The sequence below is a fragment of the Nothoprocta perdicaria genome, unplaced genomic scaffold, assembly GCF_003342845.1.
Source record: "Nothoprocta perdicaria isolate Ctin4 unplaced genomic scaffold, notPer1 scaffold_85, whole genome shotgun sequence".
Taxonomy (NCBI): Eukaryota; Metazoa; Chordata; class Aves; order Tinamiformes; family Tinamidae; genus Nothoprocta; species Nothoprocta perdicaria.
The window spans coordinates 922261-938722 of NW_020456143.1; the positions used below are offsets into that span (position 1 = coordinate 922261).

The following is a 16462-nucleotide window of genomic DNA, read 5'->3' on the forward strand; positions in this document are numbered from 1 at the left end:
CACGAGAATGGCAAGCCCTACATGAGGTTGCTTTAGGGAATTCAAGATAAATAAATATTGTGATGTATGAAATTAGTCCCAGTCATGGTCAAATCTAGTAATGGGAATAGGCCTCAGAGTGGATTTCACCCACATGAGCTGTCATACCTGTGATGAGAAAGTCCTCTGTTTCAGCTTTTATCTCAATTATTAGCTTGCATTGCTCATTAGTCAATAAATATATTAGAAGAATCTCTCTCTCTCTACATATATATTTGTGTTCACATACATGTATATATAGATAAATATACAAATACAATACACAATGCACACAGAAAGGCTTCCAGGGAAGACTTCGAATTAACCCACTGAAATGAAAGCAACAGGAGAGAACMGTGAGGGTATCCCTATGGTTGGGATTAATTAAGTAGATATTTCTCTACCCCAGGCCACAGCTTTGACTTTACAACAGGATATGCACAGAATATATGAACTTTTGTCATCACATCCTTAATGCTTCCGGTAAGAACCTCAACCAAGAAAATGTGGTTAATGAACTTCTGGTCATTGAAATTCCAAAGAAAGAAAAATTGGTTCCTCTGTGTCATGTTCTGCTCTATGACAAGCTGATAAAAAATGTACAGTAATGCTGACAGTGGGTTTTGACATGACATGATATGTCCATGTGAACTTGGATAAATACATGATTTTGGATAACCATTTAACAGCAATTTACAGAAGTACTCAGAAGAAGGTTATCTACAGCAAAAGGCTGCATTGCTGCTAATAATATTTGGCATTTTGCAGTTTCCTGGATATGTTTGTTTTACAAGACCGAAGTGATAAACTGAGCAAGGAAAGTGCTTCTTTTATCTTTTTTGTTTATTTCCCTGTTATATACAGTGTCCAATTAATGCAACTGCCTGCATTGCATGACTGGTGATCTCTGCTACAGCATAGGTAAACCACCAGAAAAGTTTTCTTTTTTCTTTCGTTAGCTGAGAACAGAAGTGAGTGACCTACATTTAAGGATCTGTTCATAGGATAAATTATGTTTCTTTGGTTAAGATTATGAGGATACCAGGTGAAAGCAATGATGAGCATATCGGCATGAGCTGTTCAGAAAAATTCCCCTACTGAAGTGTGCAGAAATGAAAGAGTATTCTGTCTGGGATTGTAGGAAAGTGAGTCATCAGGACTGTGGATAATGGAAATCTAGGGATAAATAAATATTCTGTAAATATCCTCTTCTAATTTTATACGACAAACACCTGCTTTACCACTTTGACAGTTCTTCTGGTTATGGACTTGCTATGCCTTTCACATACAAAGATTCTCACTTTACTAGAGATAAATAAATACAGTTCGTACCAGAGCATCCAGATAGACATTTGTCCACTGGACCTGTTTGGCTTTTTCTCCAGCTAGAACCATCGGTCTTCCCAAAACATCCAGATATTCCTGCCAAAAAAGYGTAATAAATTCATCAGAAGGTAGTTATTAGATTAAGTCTAGAAACAGCATAGAAAATAAACAATAATGAAATGAATACAACAAAAATAGAATTAATGCCAAAGTTCACAAGTAATATAATAACTCAGCAAAGTATTTCTTTAGAATTGTACTTGCCAACAACTCAGTCTTCAATTGGTAGTACTTATTGTCAAGGCAATCCCTATATTTTAGAGTCAGATTACAGAACTATAATCACTGGTTTTGTTCCAAGAAGTCAGAGCTAAAATTACTTCTGTTCAAAAATTATTTGCTAATACAGTTAAATCCTGGAATCTTCAACTCAGGACAGTGAGCAGGCAATAGAGAACGAGAGGTTAACAGGTACATTTATCTCCTACAGCAGGAACTTGCCTAACTACTACTGACACAAAATACTAAAAATTTAAAATCCTGTAGTCCTTGTCTTTCTTTAGACCCAGGGTATGGACAAAGCTAGGGGTCTGGTGGGATGTCAGACATCTCCTTTGGTTGTGTGGGGATGCCATGAAACTTATTTCATGCTTCAATCTTACATGTTCATCTTAACATATTAGTAATATTTCCTGTTGTCAGACCCTATCTGGAGGAGTGTAACAGAATCAAAGAATTTTTATTCAAGCCTAAATAATTTTGGCCAAAAATCTCATGCTGGCYTTGGAAGGATATTTCTACTGCTACGGTATTGCTGTGCTTTTCTGGACATCTAAACACATGAACTTTTCAACAACAAGAAGGAATGTGTGCTCATCTACAGTGTCTGTTTGGGTCATGTCATATAATCCCTGGTTCTTATGTCCTCAATTATCTACACTCCTGTCTGCCAAATTGCTCCTGCATCCCTTCTGAAGGAGAACAGCTGTGTCTCTCCTAGACTGGCGGGATCCATCCAAGAAACTCTCCAATAATCTGGATGGTGCCAGGTCCCTGCCCGTGCCCAGCTCACTGCTATGATACGACTTTCACAGGGTTATGTCCTTATGCCACCCTGTAGCCTTCTTCACATAATACAGCGACGACACTGTAGGGAAAAAAAAGTACAGCAGGAAGAGCCTATGAATTTCTAAACAGGAAAAAAAGAATGTCTAAGGATGGAAGTGGGCTCATATAAGGCCAGGAGGAAAACTGTCCTWATGCACAGAAGGAGCAGGTCTGGTGTGTGATCTCCATATTATCCTAGGGCACCTGTGAGTGAGCAGACACCCAACTTTGCAGGCCAGATTGGGATCAGTCGAAGCTCTATGCTKTGTGCACAAGGCCAGCCCACTGTAGCAGTCACCAGTGTGGCAGTATGTGTTCATGTACAGCAGGACCAGTATGTACTCATGCACTAGTACGTACGCGTGCACCAGCTGTGTGCACCCGCATGCACACAAGCCACTGTGGACCATATGGATCTTGGAAACAGGGATCACTCTGTACACTGAGTCACTGCAACTACTGAAATCTGCTCTTAACATAGTGTGTCTAATGTTTAATTGACTGAAGTCCACTTTGTTGTGTTACAACCGTATCTGCATTCTACAAGCACACTCACCTGGGTGTTTATTCTAATTGCTCCAATGGAAGGGATTTCATAATAATAACCTAAAATTTAAAACAGAAACAATAATATTTTATTAGATGATGGTGCTAAACTTTTCATCTTGAGTAAATTAATTTAACTTGTAAATTATAACTAAAATTTTATGAAAACTATCATGCTTATGAATGGAAAAATTTTTCTGTTAGACAGCACAGCAACGCATGTCCACATACACTGCATCACCATGCCATATAGCCTGGGCTAGCTATTCTTAAGCAATGTCAATGTATAGTGTGTTTCTTTTGGCTTTATTTATATTTTATTTTTTTTAAATGAAATAATGTACTGAACTATACTCCTGAATACCAATTTATTCTGAAGTACTATATGAACAAACCATGTTCATTCAAAAACACAGTAAAACTTATGTGATATTTTCAAAATATTTATTTCCTATATAAAGATCTAGCCACACATAATCTCAAAGAACTGTGTAGCACCTTTGTTTTCACAGGCCATCCACTGTATGGGTCCTTTGTCATAATTATGTTGACCAACAGAAAACGTGAACACACGTACCTGCAAAAATTGAAAAAAAAATGTATATAACTACATGCCATTAATTAGCTGTTAGTCTCAAGTTAATTAATGTTACTTGGATTCTTGTCATATTTGAACAGTAAAAGAAAACTGTAAAATTCTTGTTTTATATCACTACAATAGATACAACAGTATTGTGATATTTTATGTATTCTTATTGAATATTTTGGCCCATGAAGTAGGAAAACTCACAGGAGGCACAGTCTTTCATAAATCTTTGATGCTTTTAATCTCTTGCATGGATTACTCTCTATGAAGTATTTACAGATTTTTTTTTAGGGTGCTTCAGATTTCTATTAAGTCAGTTGACCTAAGCTCTTATTGATGTCGAATGTAGGATTCAAAGCAATGTCAATTTTTTTTTTAGGTTATAAAATTATTTCAGAAAGAAAAGGTATGAAATTTTCAAATACCACTGAAAATAAATTCACCTTTTGCTCTGACTTCCAGTAAATCACTACGTTAGATCAACAGAATTCTATGGAAGGACTTTCAGGTTTAAGCTCCTGATATTTATTCAAGTTATATGTTTTGTAAGCCTTATTCTATTCTGTTTGGCTAATGCAACATAGCTCTGTAACTGAGTGGTGTGCTGGTTCCAGAAAAATTCACAAACTTCTGTGTAAGTTTTTGATAGAAACCAGAGTTTTCAGCAGAAATTATTTTCCATGCAATTTGTCTGATCTAAATGAGAAAAATAAAAACAAAGAAAAAATAATTCTGTACACAGATTACAATTCCTATGAGACAGAAACATTACAAATGTTATGTTCCAGTTTCTGGCTGAACATTTTGCTCAGAAGCTGAACGATCCTTTAAAAGGTAGGAAAAATATTTTCCCACCAGATTTAATAAACTTGTTACTGTTACCATGTCCTTTATATGAAATGGCTTGGGATCAGATTGCTTTTGCTTTTCAGTCATCTGCTTCTTTATGGACCTTACTCGCTTTACCACTTCACTTTATAAAACATAGATTACAGTAAAAAATCAGACTGAGAATGCCTTTTTTTTCCTCAGTTGATGAGGAAATATTGACTATATTGAAAATTAAAACATATTACACTTAATTTGCAAGAAGACTCTAAATGAGTAATAAGTTAATATTTTCTTTAAATAATATTCACAAGGTAAACTTGCAGGCCCTGCTTTGGACTGCTTACTGATTGTTACTTGTTCATTTATAGATTTTTTCCTTTTTTAGCACATTCTAAGATAGACCTTCATTTGTCAGATAAGTAAGCAAAATTGTATGATAAAATTGAAGCTTATATATTAATCAAGAGTTGCAGAGTAGCTCCAAATCATCAGTCAGCAACTAGTAAATGGCAAAACATGTTGACCCATATATGCAAGAAGGGCAACTAAAATTTTGTGCTGGATGTCATTTTTAATTAGCAACAGCTTTTGATCTGCTTTATACATACAACCTCTTTTTTCTTCTGCATCTAAAGGCTGAATTAATGTAATTAATGTCTATTGTACTGATTACTAAATTAGTTTTTATTTTCTTTTTTTTTAATACAGGGAAAATTTCTACTAAAACTATGTCCTACAGGGTCCTCTCCGTGAGCAATGACTCAAGCCTGTGATAGTTCTAGTTACACAGGTATGAGAATGATTGCACATGTGTGATGTGATAAAATTTTCCTCCTATAGCTCATATGTATAAAGGCAGATAAAAAAGCCTTCCATTACCTTGAAAATATCAGCCTTGATAGCAGTTACATGATGTCAACTGATATGTCTGTATCTCATTTGCTTTTTTATTGCTCTATCACCTTGTAAATTCAAGTCAGATTTGCCATCTCCATTTGTCCTTGACCTCTTCCACAAAGTGTCAGCTATATCCCTTCTAATGGATTTTTCTGCCTCCATTTAATCACTGAACATTTTTCCAAGTTAACTATCACAGCGTTATTTTCTATCAATACCTCTCAGCTCACAAGGTCCTTATTACATTTTTGCTCTTTTCTGCACTCACAACTGGTACAACTTAGTGCCCACTTCCTTCAAATTATGTTCTTCAAGATGATGGTGTAATAAGCCCAAAACCCACTAAAAAGTCCTACTAAGATAGCTGAGTGACTTGATGTCTCTTTTAACGGGATTAAAAGTGGCTAATTAAGTAAATAAGAAACAGTCATAGGGGTGTGCTTGTCTGTGTACAAAACCCATGAGTCAATAAGATGGGACTGTCTAACATTTGTTCTGAAATGTAAAAACACTGAAACATTGGACTCAAGTTGTGAAACGGTATGTAATGAAGGGAAAAGAAGCAGCATGTCAAATCTGCAGCTAATCTATAAAAAAATCTAGAATTTTAATTATTGACAACAAGCAAAAGCCAGTACATATGATTTACTGTTGAGTAATTAACAGAGATAAAGAACTGCAATGTAAATTGGAGTTTTTGATTGTTACTTGGCTTAGCAAAGGGCTGTCATGCTCAAAAGAGTTTTCTTTTTCCCATTGTTTCGTCTGAAACTGAGTAGAATGAGAGACCAGCTGGAAAATTGAGTCAGCAAGTCAAATGAAACTAGCCAGTTTTAGCAAAAACCATGATCAGTGCTAAACTTTCCTGCAATAGAACCCAAAGTCAGCCAAGGGACTGAGATCAAACTGCCTATATCTCTTCCTTTCCAAAGCGAAATCCCACCATTTTATGATGAGATTAAAAACAAAAAGAAGTATTTTCCTAACACTAGGCAAAAAAAAAAAAAAAAAAAAAAAAAAAAAGATACCACACACAAACACACAAAAACTTATTGGGTCAAAAACTTAGTACATCATTACATCAGGCAGCCTCTTTTGTTGTGATGATTATGATGTTGTTATGATGATGAATATTTTTATCAGATTATAATTAAGCTAAAGATCCAGACATCTCTTTTTGTATTGACCAAAAGAAGTTGCAATAAAGAAGTCAGTAATTCCGGTATATTCCTGGAAAATGTTTTTCCAACTAATGTGTTCAAAAAGATTATCTGCTATGATGAAAAATTGTGTATGGTTTGCATTTCCTAGGCATACTTCTAAATCAAATCTAAATCAAAAGGAAAATTTACTAATTAAATTTATTTTTCTGAATAAATTCATAAAATCAAATTATGCCTTTTTTTTTTTTTTTTTTTACATCCTAGTATGCATTCCATTTTCTAAAATCCTAGTAAGTATAGCTTTTAAACCACTTAAATCATTTTGGTCTCGGAAATGTTATGTGGTTTTCAAACTGTCACCGTTAAACTTCTGAAGGCAAGTGTTTCCTTACAACTGTGGGCACATCGCCTTAGAGGGGAGTAAAAAGAAAGAAAAAAGTTGAAGAAAACTTCAGATTCTGTTCTAAACTCGCTGAGACCAGCCAGCAATTACAACCAGTTTGAACCCAGGACACMGCTTCAGAGGGGTGATCTAAAAACCCTACCCACTAATTAGGACACCACCTAGAATTGCCACTTAGAAGCAGCAAATGCTGAGTTTCATCTGAATTTTTGTCCACACTATTTTGTGCTGAAGTGCTGAACTCAGGTTTTCCCTGTCTCAAGCTGTTTAAGTTGTATCTACAGAAATAAAACAGCTTTGCTCTATTAGTATGGAGAAGAGAAAGAGTTCTGTGTTTACCAAGAGGCCTAAGACACAGAGTGATGTGTCAGAGGGATCTTTTGGGTCCATTAGGCTATGTTCAGACATAACTAAAATGGGAGACAGTCCTTTATTTCTTACTCCCTGCGGGGCAAGTGGCACAGCATGTCTCCCAGCTCCACAGCTAAATCATCTTGTCACCCTTCCTGCCCGTACCACCTCCTGCACTGGATGGTCTCACGTATAGCTTCCGGAAAGAGCTTGTGCTACCCCGAACTCAACCAGGACATTGCTCACAAGAGCCGAGGGCCATGGGCAAGATCCATGGGGCCGTGGAGTCTGCTACCAATTAYATAGGATGGCGGAGAACCGCAGCCCTCTGCAGCTTGGACATGGCAGTGTGAGTCACTCCTAAGACATGATGCTTCAAGGGTTTCTTGTGAAGGGCTGGAGAGGACTTGACCTTTTCAAAATGACAGTAGTGCCTCTAACCTTCTAAATGAGAGTTTAATGTTGAAACAAGAGGTATCTGAGTTCACGTCTCTCAGACTGAGCAAATTCCGMACTTGAACACTTCGTTCTTTCTCCATGATTCTGTGCCTCCCCATGCATGCACTCCCCATGTTGCACTCACCAACAATTGCGCAAAACACAGAGATAATCTTAGGAGCAGGAGTGATTCAGCTGCTAAGTCTGAGGAAGTTTAAAAAGTCTATGGGCAACACACAACTCAAAATATAGAATTAGAATTTTAAGTCAAGTTAGGAAAATTCAAGATGAGAGCAGGCAGTGAGTGTACCACTTTTTAGTAGAACAATATATGAAAGGAAATGTGCCAAATTTTATCATTAATATTTAAATTCAGATCAGGACCCCTTGATTTGCATACTTTCCATATACATATGTATATATAGACTTGGGGCAAAAAGAACTGGGAAACTGACTAAGATTGTAGTTCTCAAATGGCTGTATTTAGACTGAAAAGAAAATTGTTGTTTGAACATCTTTGCATTTGTAGGCATAAAGTATGAAGGTGTTTGATAAAATATCTACTCAAGTGACCCTTAGACTCAGTAAGGCATTTAAAAGTGCAATGCCCCTTGAATCAAAGAAAATCACTTTCACTGAAACATGCTTAAAGATTACTGAAGTATGTCCTTGAACCTACTTTTCTAGCCACGTATAATTATTCCTCCCAAACTTTCTATGTGTATTTGAASGGTTTTTTTCCATCATCATTAATCATTAATATCTCTCATTCACTATAATTTAACCTTAAACTTTCCAAACTTTTCAAAGTTCCAACACAAAATTATGAATTCATAGTCTAATTGTAGTTTATGTAATTATGGTCTAATATAGAAAAGAAATTAATGTCACTGTAAAAATCAGTTCACATTACTGTTCAATGTTAACCCAAGCTTTGAAAAAGAAGAAAAAAGTTTGCTAAATAGCTGGAGATTATTGGACAATCTGAGATCCTCACCTGCTTTGGATATGACCATAAATTACACTGTTAAAATGACCAAGAACTTTTGATGGTCCTAATATGTCGCAATAATATAGCCAAGAACACTGACATGTAGTGTAGTTATACTGCAGCACGAAAGGAACTACAGGTCTTACCTGAAGTCTCTGGAATACATGCACACAGCGAAAGCCATATTCTCTGAATATATCTCTAAAGTGAATCATATTACTTTTTGAAAATCTTATTAATACTCGAAAAGTGTTTTGATAACTGTGAAATATTTTAGCTATAAAAAGTTTTTTTTTCTTTTTTTTTCTACATTTTTTGTTGGCTAACATGTATGCAACTGCGAATATTTTCTAGTACATAGGTTAAAAACACCATTCCAGGGTAACAAATAGAGCAATTTCACAATTAACACTCTTTGAGAGATCTAATAAAAAAAAGTTTCTGTTATACAGACATTTTATTGCATCTTATTAGTGCCACCTTGTGGAACTGCAGCTACTCATTGCTGATACAGGAAAGAGCTGGCATGCACTGGATGCCTCTGTGTGCTGTGTGACTTATGCAGGGGTAAAAAGGTTAGCTGATACATATTAATTTATCTTTAATAGCTCATAATTAAATTCTGTAGGAACTGAAGATATCAGTGCAGGAACATTATATGACCATAAGGTCGCTATGCCCTCTGTATGCACTGTCTATCTCTATGAGTTGAAATTTTTAATCTTATCGTTTTTCAGGTGTAGGTATAAATCAGCTCTGTTCTACTATATGATATTGATATCAAGAACAAGGATRAAGAAAAGTTCTGCTTTCCAAAAACAAATGCAGGATCTTGCTATCTTCTGCATCCTAATCCCTCCTTCAAATGAAGGAATGGCATTAACCTCTTCCTAAAATTTCAACCAATTAATGTTTTAGTTAGCCTTTCCTGGTTCTGTTTACTTGCTTGATTTGTTTCCTCCTTTGGTTATGTTAATAATAAAATTTCCTTGTAGAAATTGAAAACAAATAAATCCCCCTTTTCTCTGAGCTAATTCTCAGCAACACTCAGGATTTATCATTGCTCCAAACAGAGATTTAAACTAATTTACCTAATCAACTTCAACTAAGAGTTTAAAGGAATTTTATTCAATTCCACTGAATATATTATGTTTTTAAAAAGTGAATGTATCAAACACCAGTTTTCATCAGGTACTCCAAAAGGACTSTTTTTTATTCATGCAAATGTTCTCTCTTTGCAAATAGTGTCCTATGCTCTTGTGTCATTACTGTTTTTGCTTTCATTACTCCATTTCTGACAGTGTGGAAAACACTGACTGAGACTAAGTGGTTTCAAATGCCAAAAAGTCATATTGGAAAAGGAAAGAGGATGGGCCACTGGAAACTCTCATTTCCCTGTAGAAAACACCTAGAGGAAATTTTCCTCTCTGGAATTATCAGCTACTCAACGTTCAAGATCTAATTTTATAATTGATGGTTWTCCAGAGTATAACAGAAATGCAACTTACATGACAAATAGTGAGAAATTCTAAGAAAAATCACTTATTTAGCTTGAGAAGGGCTATTCCAACCAGTTAAGGCATTTCCTTTGGTTTTTGTTTTTTTGGGAAAATGAGCGGGACTATGGCGTAGCGTTGGCAACTTATCGCTGCCCCACCAGACTAAGGAATCCCACCTTGCCTCTGCTTGCAGGCCACAAGGAGCTCCCAGCCCTGTGCCGCACGGACGATGTCTGCTATGGGCACCCTGCAAATCTTGCCGAGCTCAGGGGCTGTGGCCATGTGCTACAGACTGTCAAGTGCTGGTAGCACCGTGCTTAACGAATTCATGGTGCATGGTTGCACCATGGTGCATTTCTTGTAAGAATGCACCTGAGCACTCAGGATTCTGTAAAACGTTCTACATATATATTAAATAGAACTAAAATTATAGATACCATCAATCTATGGTAATGAAATGGCCTTAATGGTATGGTAATGGCCTTAAAGGTAATGAAATTAGTCATGTCATATTTCCTTCCTATGCTGAGTGATTTTTTTTCCCAATCTCTTCTGCTATCAGCCTAGTAAATTTATGRAAAAAAAAAAAAAAAAAGAAAAAAAAATCTTACACACAATATTCACTTCACTTTTATTCTGAGAGTTGCTTATGGCCCTGATGTATCCAACACTTAACAGTAAGAGCTAACCTTTTAGGAGATAAGATATAAGCCATATTTCAGTCTTCTCCGATGTGAGGTAACTCAATTTTAACCATCTGTCACAAAAATCTGCTCTTTCACACATACCCAGAATGGTTAAAGTTGGAAGGGATCTCTAGACATCATTTAGCCCAACCCTCCTGCTCAAGCAGGGACACCTAGARCACATGCTATACATTCACATCCAGGTGGGTTTGAAGACTTCCAGAGAAGGAGACTTCACCATCTCTCCAGGTAGCCTGATCCAGGGCTCTGTCACCCTCACAGTACAGAACTTCTTCCTCATATGAAGATGGAAATTCCTGTGTATCACTTTGTACCCATTACTCCTTGTTCTGCTGCTAGCCACCACCCAGAAGAGTTTAGCCCCATCCTCCTTACATCCTCCCCTCAGATATTTGTACATGCGGTTAGGATTCCCTCTCAATCTTCTCTTCCCCAGGCTAAACAGGCCCAGCTCGTTTAGTCTTTTCTCATACAATAGGTACTGCAGCCCCTTAATCATCTTCATCACTCTACRCTGGACCCTGGACCCTCTCTAGAAGTTTCATGTCCCTCTTGTCCTGGGGAGCCCAGGGCTGCCTCCAATACTTCAGGTGCAACCTCACCAGAGCTGAGGAGAGGGGCAGGATCCCCTCCCTCCACCTGCTGGCAACATCCTCCTGATGCAGCCAGGATCCCATTGGCCTTCTTGATCACGAGGGCACTGCTGACTCACAGTTAACTGGTGTTAACCAGGGCTTCCAAATCCCTTTCCATAGAGCTGCTTTCCAGCAGGTCAACCCCTAAGCTATAATGCTGCCTGGGGTTATTCCTCCCCAGGTGCAGGACCCTGCACTTGTCCTTGTTGAACCTCATGAGGTTCCTCTCCACTCAACTCTCCAACCTTCCTAGCYCCCTCTGAATGGCAGCAAAGCCCTCTGGTGTGTTCTGTATAATCTGCAAACTTGCTGAGGGTACATTCTGTTCTCTCATCCAAGTCAGTAAGTTGAACAGCATTGGGCCTAGTATTGACCTGTACGTGAAGCTACTGGCCACAGAACTCCAACTAGACTCAGCCTCATTTATCACCACTCTCTGAGCTCTGCCAGCTAGCCAAATTCTCAATCTACCCCAATGTCCACTCATTTAATTCAAACTTGTTGAGCTTCCCTATGAGGATGTTATGGGAGACTGTGTTGAAAGCCTTGCTGAAGTCAAGGTGGAAAACATCCACTGCTCTGCTCTCAATCATCCTGCCCATCATGCCATCGTAGAAGGCTATCAGGTTGGTCAAACACAACTTCCTCTTGGTGATTCCGTGCTGACTATTCCTGATGATCTTCTTTTCCTTCACATGCCCAGAAAGGGTCTGTAGGATGAGCTGCTCCATCACCACTCAAGGGACAGAGGTGAGGCTGACTGGCCTGTAGTTTCCCAGGTTCTCCTTCCCCTTGTTGAACACTGATGCTGGCTTTCTTCCAGCTTTCAATGAAAAAAAGCTGTTTAGCCTTGTCTAACAATTTGCTTCTTACAGAGAAAGCTATTATAGAAAAAAAATTGCATATTTTATTTAATAAAATACCCCCTGCTAGCTAAGATTTTAATACAGAGCACTGAAAATGATCCTAATATCTCTTTTTTATTCTGATACCATTAGTAAACAAGACAAATGCCTGTTAATAAGACATTAAAAATAAAGATAGAAAGCACCAGAAGTTCCACAGGAAATTAAGAAAAAAATTCTTAACAGTGAGGGTGACAGAGCACTGGAACAGGCTGCCCAGAGAGGTTGTGGAGTCTCCATCTCTGGACATCTTTAAAAACCCGCTTGGATGCAGCCCTGTGCCACGTGCTCTAGGTGACCCTGCGTGAGCAGGGGGGTTGGACTAGATGATCTCTAGAGGTCCCTTCCAACCTTAAGCATTCTAAGATTCTATGATTCTGCACTGCAGAACCTGCACTGCAGGTTCTTTGGCCAGTTTGGAGTAAATGTGCATAAAGTRTTCTCCTTATAAAAGAAGTTTCTACTTGCTTAAGTCAACTCTACCCTACGTCTGCACTCAAGCTACTTCATTTCCAATTTCATATCTCTTCCCTATGCCACACCGCCTGAATATAAACACACATTTTTTGTTATTCTCTGAATGGAATGTAACTTTGTTTCTTGGATTTTTCATTTCCTTCCAAAGCTGTCACCTGCCTCTACTGCTCCATATACGCATCTGGTACCACCAGCTGCCTCAGCAGTGCAGTTATTTGCTTGCTTCCTGCAGACATTCCCACGCTGTAACTTCTTGAGCTCTAGTACAAAGTCTCCTGTGTTTTCCTGACTATGTCTTCCCCAGTATATTGGCTGCTTCTCTCATCCAAGTATGTCCCATCCCACCTTCAAAAAAAAAGARAGCTAGAGCTCAATAACCTAAGAGATTTCATCTCTTAAAGCTCAGTTTTACTGTATCTATTTTAGTGCATCATATTGATTTGTACTAGGTGTTGGTATCACATGGCTTACTTATTTATTGGACAAATTCTACTCTTTTCCCTCCACAAATTTTCAACTTTACACCAATGCTGAAAGGTTAAATATTCTAAAACTCAAGATTCAGTCAAAATACAACCATTAGAATCATGATTGTAAAACAGGTAGATTTAAACAAGAAAGGTATATTGTATTCATTGTAAAAATAATCTTGTGTCCAATTTTGCTTCGTCATCTACAGAAAGCAATTCTTAATTTTTAAATATCCTCCRCTTATATTTTTAATGATATTTCTAAGTTAGCTTTCACAGCAAAACAACTCATATCTTCTCTATCTACTGCTGCGCTCATTACAGTCACTACTTTGAAGATGTGAAGAAGAGATTTGTTTTTGAATTCTAAGGAGGAATTAATTGAAATTATGGAGGTAAAAAGCTAATATGGGGCAAAAAGCAAGAAATGCTTTTTATCCTGAGAGGTGTGAGAGAGGTGAGACTGCAGTAAAATAAGGATATTATTTCAAAAAGACAGCCTTGAACAAACTCTGAGAACTAACTAGCTGGGGCTCTTGGGAAGATAATCTAAAGAATAAAGGATTAGAAGAAAGCTGGCAGTCATGAAGAGGAATACATTAAACATACAAGAGAAAACTGTCTAATGCAATGTAAGATGAAAAAGCATAGAAAAGAAAATCAAATGTACAACCTGAAATTGAAGGATACATGAAAAGCAGCAGTATGGGGAAAAGAATCAGAGTAAAGACAAAAACAAATATGGTTCAATAATATGATGTTGTTGGGAAAGGGCAAATTTTTATCTGTGGTGTATTTGCCTAAGCTCTGTATGAATAAAAATCATATAAAATAGTTTGTTCTCTTGGTACCATTCAAGCTTCATCTGTAGTTGTTCCAAAGAATATTTTAGGAAAAGTATAGATAATATTTCAGAATATTTCAGAATATTTAAGGTTGGAAGGGACCTCTACAGATCATCTAGTCCAACCTTCCTGCTCAAGCAGGCACACCTAGAGCATGTGGCACAGGGTGGCATCCAGGCGGGTTTTGAAGACCTCCAGAGAAGGAGACTCCACAACCTCCCTGAGCAGCCTGTTCCACTGCTCTGTCACCCTAACAGTAAAGAAGCTCCTCCTCACCTGGAGACGGAACTTCTTGTGTTTCAGCTTGTGGCCATAAATATATACCTTTACATACAACAGAAGGGGACAAAAAGAATGAGAATTTAAAATGCATTCTATGAGAATCTGAAAGAGTTTGTTTAGCTGAAAAGACAAAATCTATGAAGAAGATATCCTGAAGAACAGGAAAACAACATTAGATCTATCTCCTAAAAGTGTAAGGGGATTTATGTCCTAAAATATAAGAGGACACGACAAGAATTAATTATTCTCTGTGACTACTGTAGAACAAACAAGTTTATTTACTGTACAAAACTTTTATGGAAAACTTTCTAAACTGGGAGATGGCAAAATATGAAAGCACAACCCAAGACAGTTGTGGAACTGGATACTTTAAAGAAGGGGTTATGCAAACATCATCAAGCATGGCCTAGGTATTAAATTTCTCAGTCCCAGTCCTGTTCTTTAATTACAGAAAAAGACAATCAGCTCTCACTGTATTTCCCTGCAATCATAAATTCACAATAACAAGCCCAAGGTTAGTATGACACTAAACCTACCTCCTGAGCTCTAACCTCAACCAGCTGTGCTATACAGAGCATTTTACTGGTATAAATAAGCAAATACAGTTTGACTTTTTATTTTCATTCCYAAGTAAACATAACTTACTTTCTATATTATGCATCCTCCTATTGTTGGTGCCTCGATTAATCAATTTATGCCACCTGCAGCAGTGACTGGTTTGCAACACCTTTAATCAATCACCATTAATGAATTGGTTTGGAAGTGAAGAYCCGCAGAAATGAAAGTATCGAACAGTTCCCTCCCTGACAAATTTGAATGAAACAAGCTGTCATTGAGGTTTCATATAACAGCCACCTATGCTTCTAATATGACTGATAAGATTATTTTTCAACAAAGCTAGATTAAAACTTTCATTAGGTTTCTGCAGTTCTCAACACCACCATGTGGATTTTATCTTGCACAGCAGATAAAAATGGTCTGTGGTATCTCATAAGGGCTCATGCAGATAATGAAAGAGCAGCATAAACCAAAATTTGGTATCAACACAGGGCACCCTGTTGACACAGGTGTGAAAAGGCTCTTGTGCTTGCTGATCACCTCCCTAAAATAACTGTTCAGCTGCCCCCCTTCCACTGTGCCTTCTTGGTCTTGTATCTTGGAGTATCATAGTATATACAATGAATTAAAATTAATATCTAGAAGATGACATACTTTTGAGACAGAAGTAATTATGYAATGAAAACCTTCAGTCTGACTGGAGACAGAGAACAAGCATTATAAAATAATGACAATAATGGGCACATTGTAAAGGCTGATTTTGAACTTAGTAATCATATTTGCCCTTTTTTTGTCTTTTTCTTCTCTAGCTCTTCAGAATAAAGTCAGTTGCTTCAAAAAATATGATGCTTTTCTGTTTTCTTTTGAAATACTCCTTCACCTTCATTGAGGAGAGAAAGGTACTTYAGCCTGACAAGATACATTATTCATGTTGCTCTTGTCCATCAGATGACCAAAAACTGATTCAATTTTTAGAAGACTACCTGCAATTGAAGGGGAAACAACTCTAAGTTATATCCCTCTGCACTTACAGTATATGCCTAGTTGTTTTTTATCTATAAAGGTAGATTGCTGTCTGAAGAATTTTCTCTAATGACCAAATAGTGAAAGGGCTGAAGGGTATCAGTGCTGCTGAGCATCACAGTGAGAACGTAAAGCAATAACACAACAAGGGTAACTGGCTATCTGGAGACTTCTCTTGCCTAAGAGGTACTGTACCATCATTACAATTCACTGCTCACATTGATTAATCAGAAGAAATAAGAAGTGTCCTAGCTTCTGGGTGTCCAAAGACTACAGAAAGCAATGAAAGAGAAGCCCAGAGAACAATTTAATATATAAAAAGCTTAAAAAAAAAATTGTTTGTCATTTTTTTTGGCATTTTGGCTAGCAAACTATGTACCTGTCATTCAGATCTAAAACCAGAA

General features: G+C 37.3%; 1 protein-coding gene across 2 annotated transcripts in view; it reads right to left on the reverse strand.

Moving 5' to 3' along the window:
• The window catches only part of CACNA2D1 (calcium voltage-gated channel auxiliary subunit alpha2delta 1), a 336392-nt gene that overhangs the window by 48719 nt on the left and 271211 nt on the right, over nt 1-16462 (reverse strand). For both annotated transcript variants that reach the window (XM_026052203.1, XM_026052205.1), the window contains exons 13-15: nt 3496-3574; nt 3008-3057; nt 1351-1440 (exon numbers count right to left, since the gene is read on the reverse strand). In XM_026052203.1, the coding sequence (XP_025907988.1) occupies nt 1351-1440; nt 3008-3057; nt 3496-3574 (219 nt within the window). The remainder of the gene's footprint in view (nt 1-1350; nt 1441-3007; nt 3058-3495; nt 3575-16462) is intronic.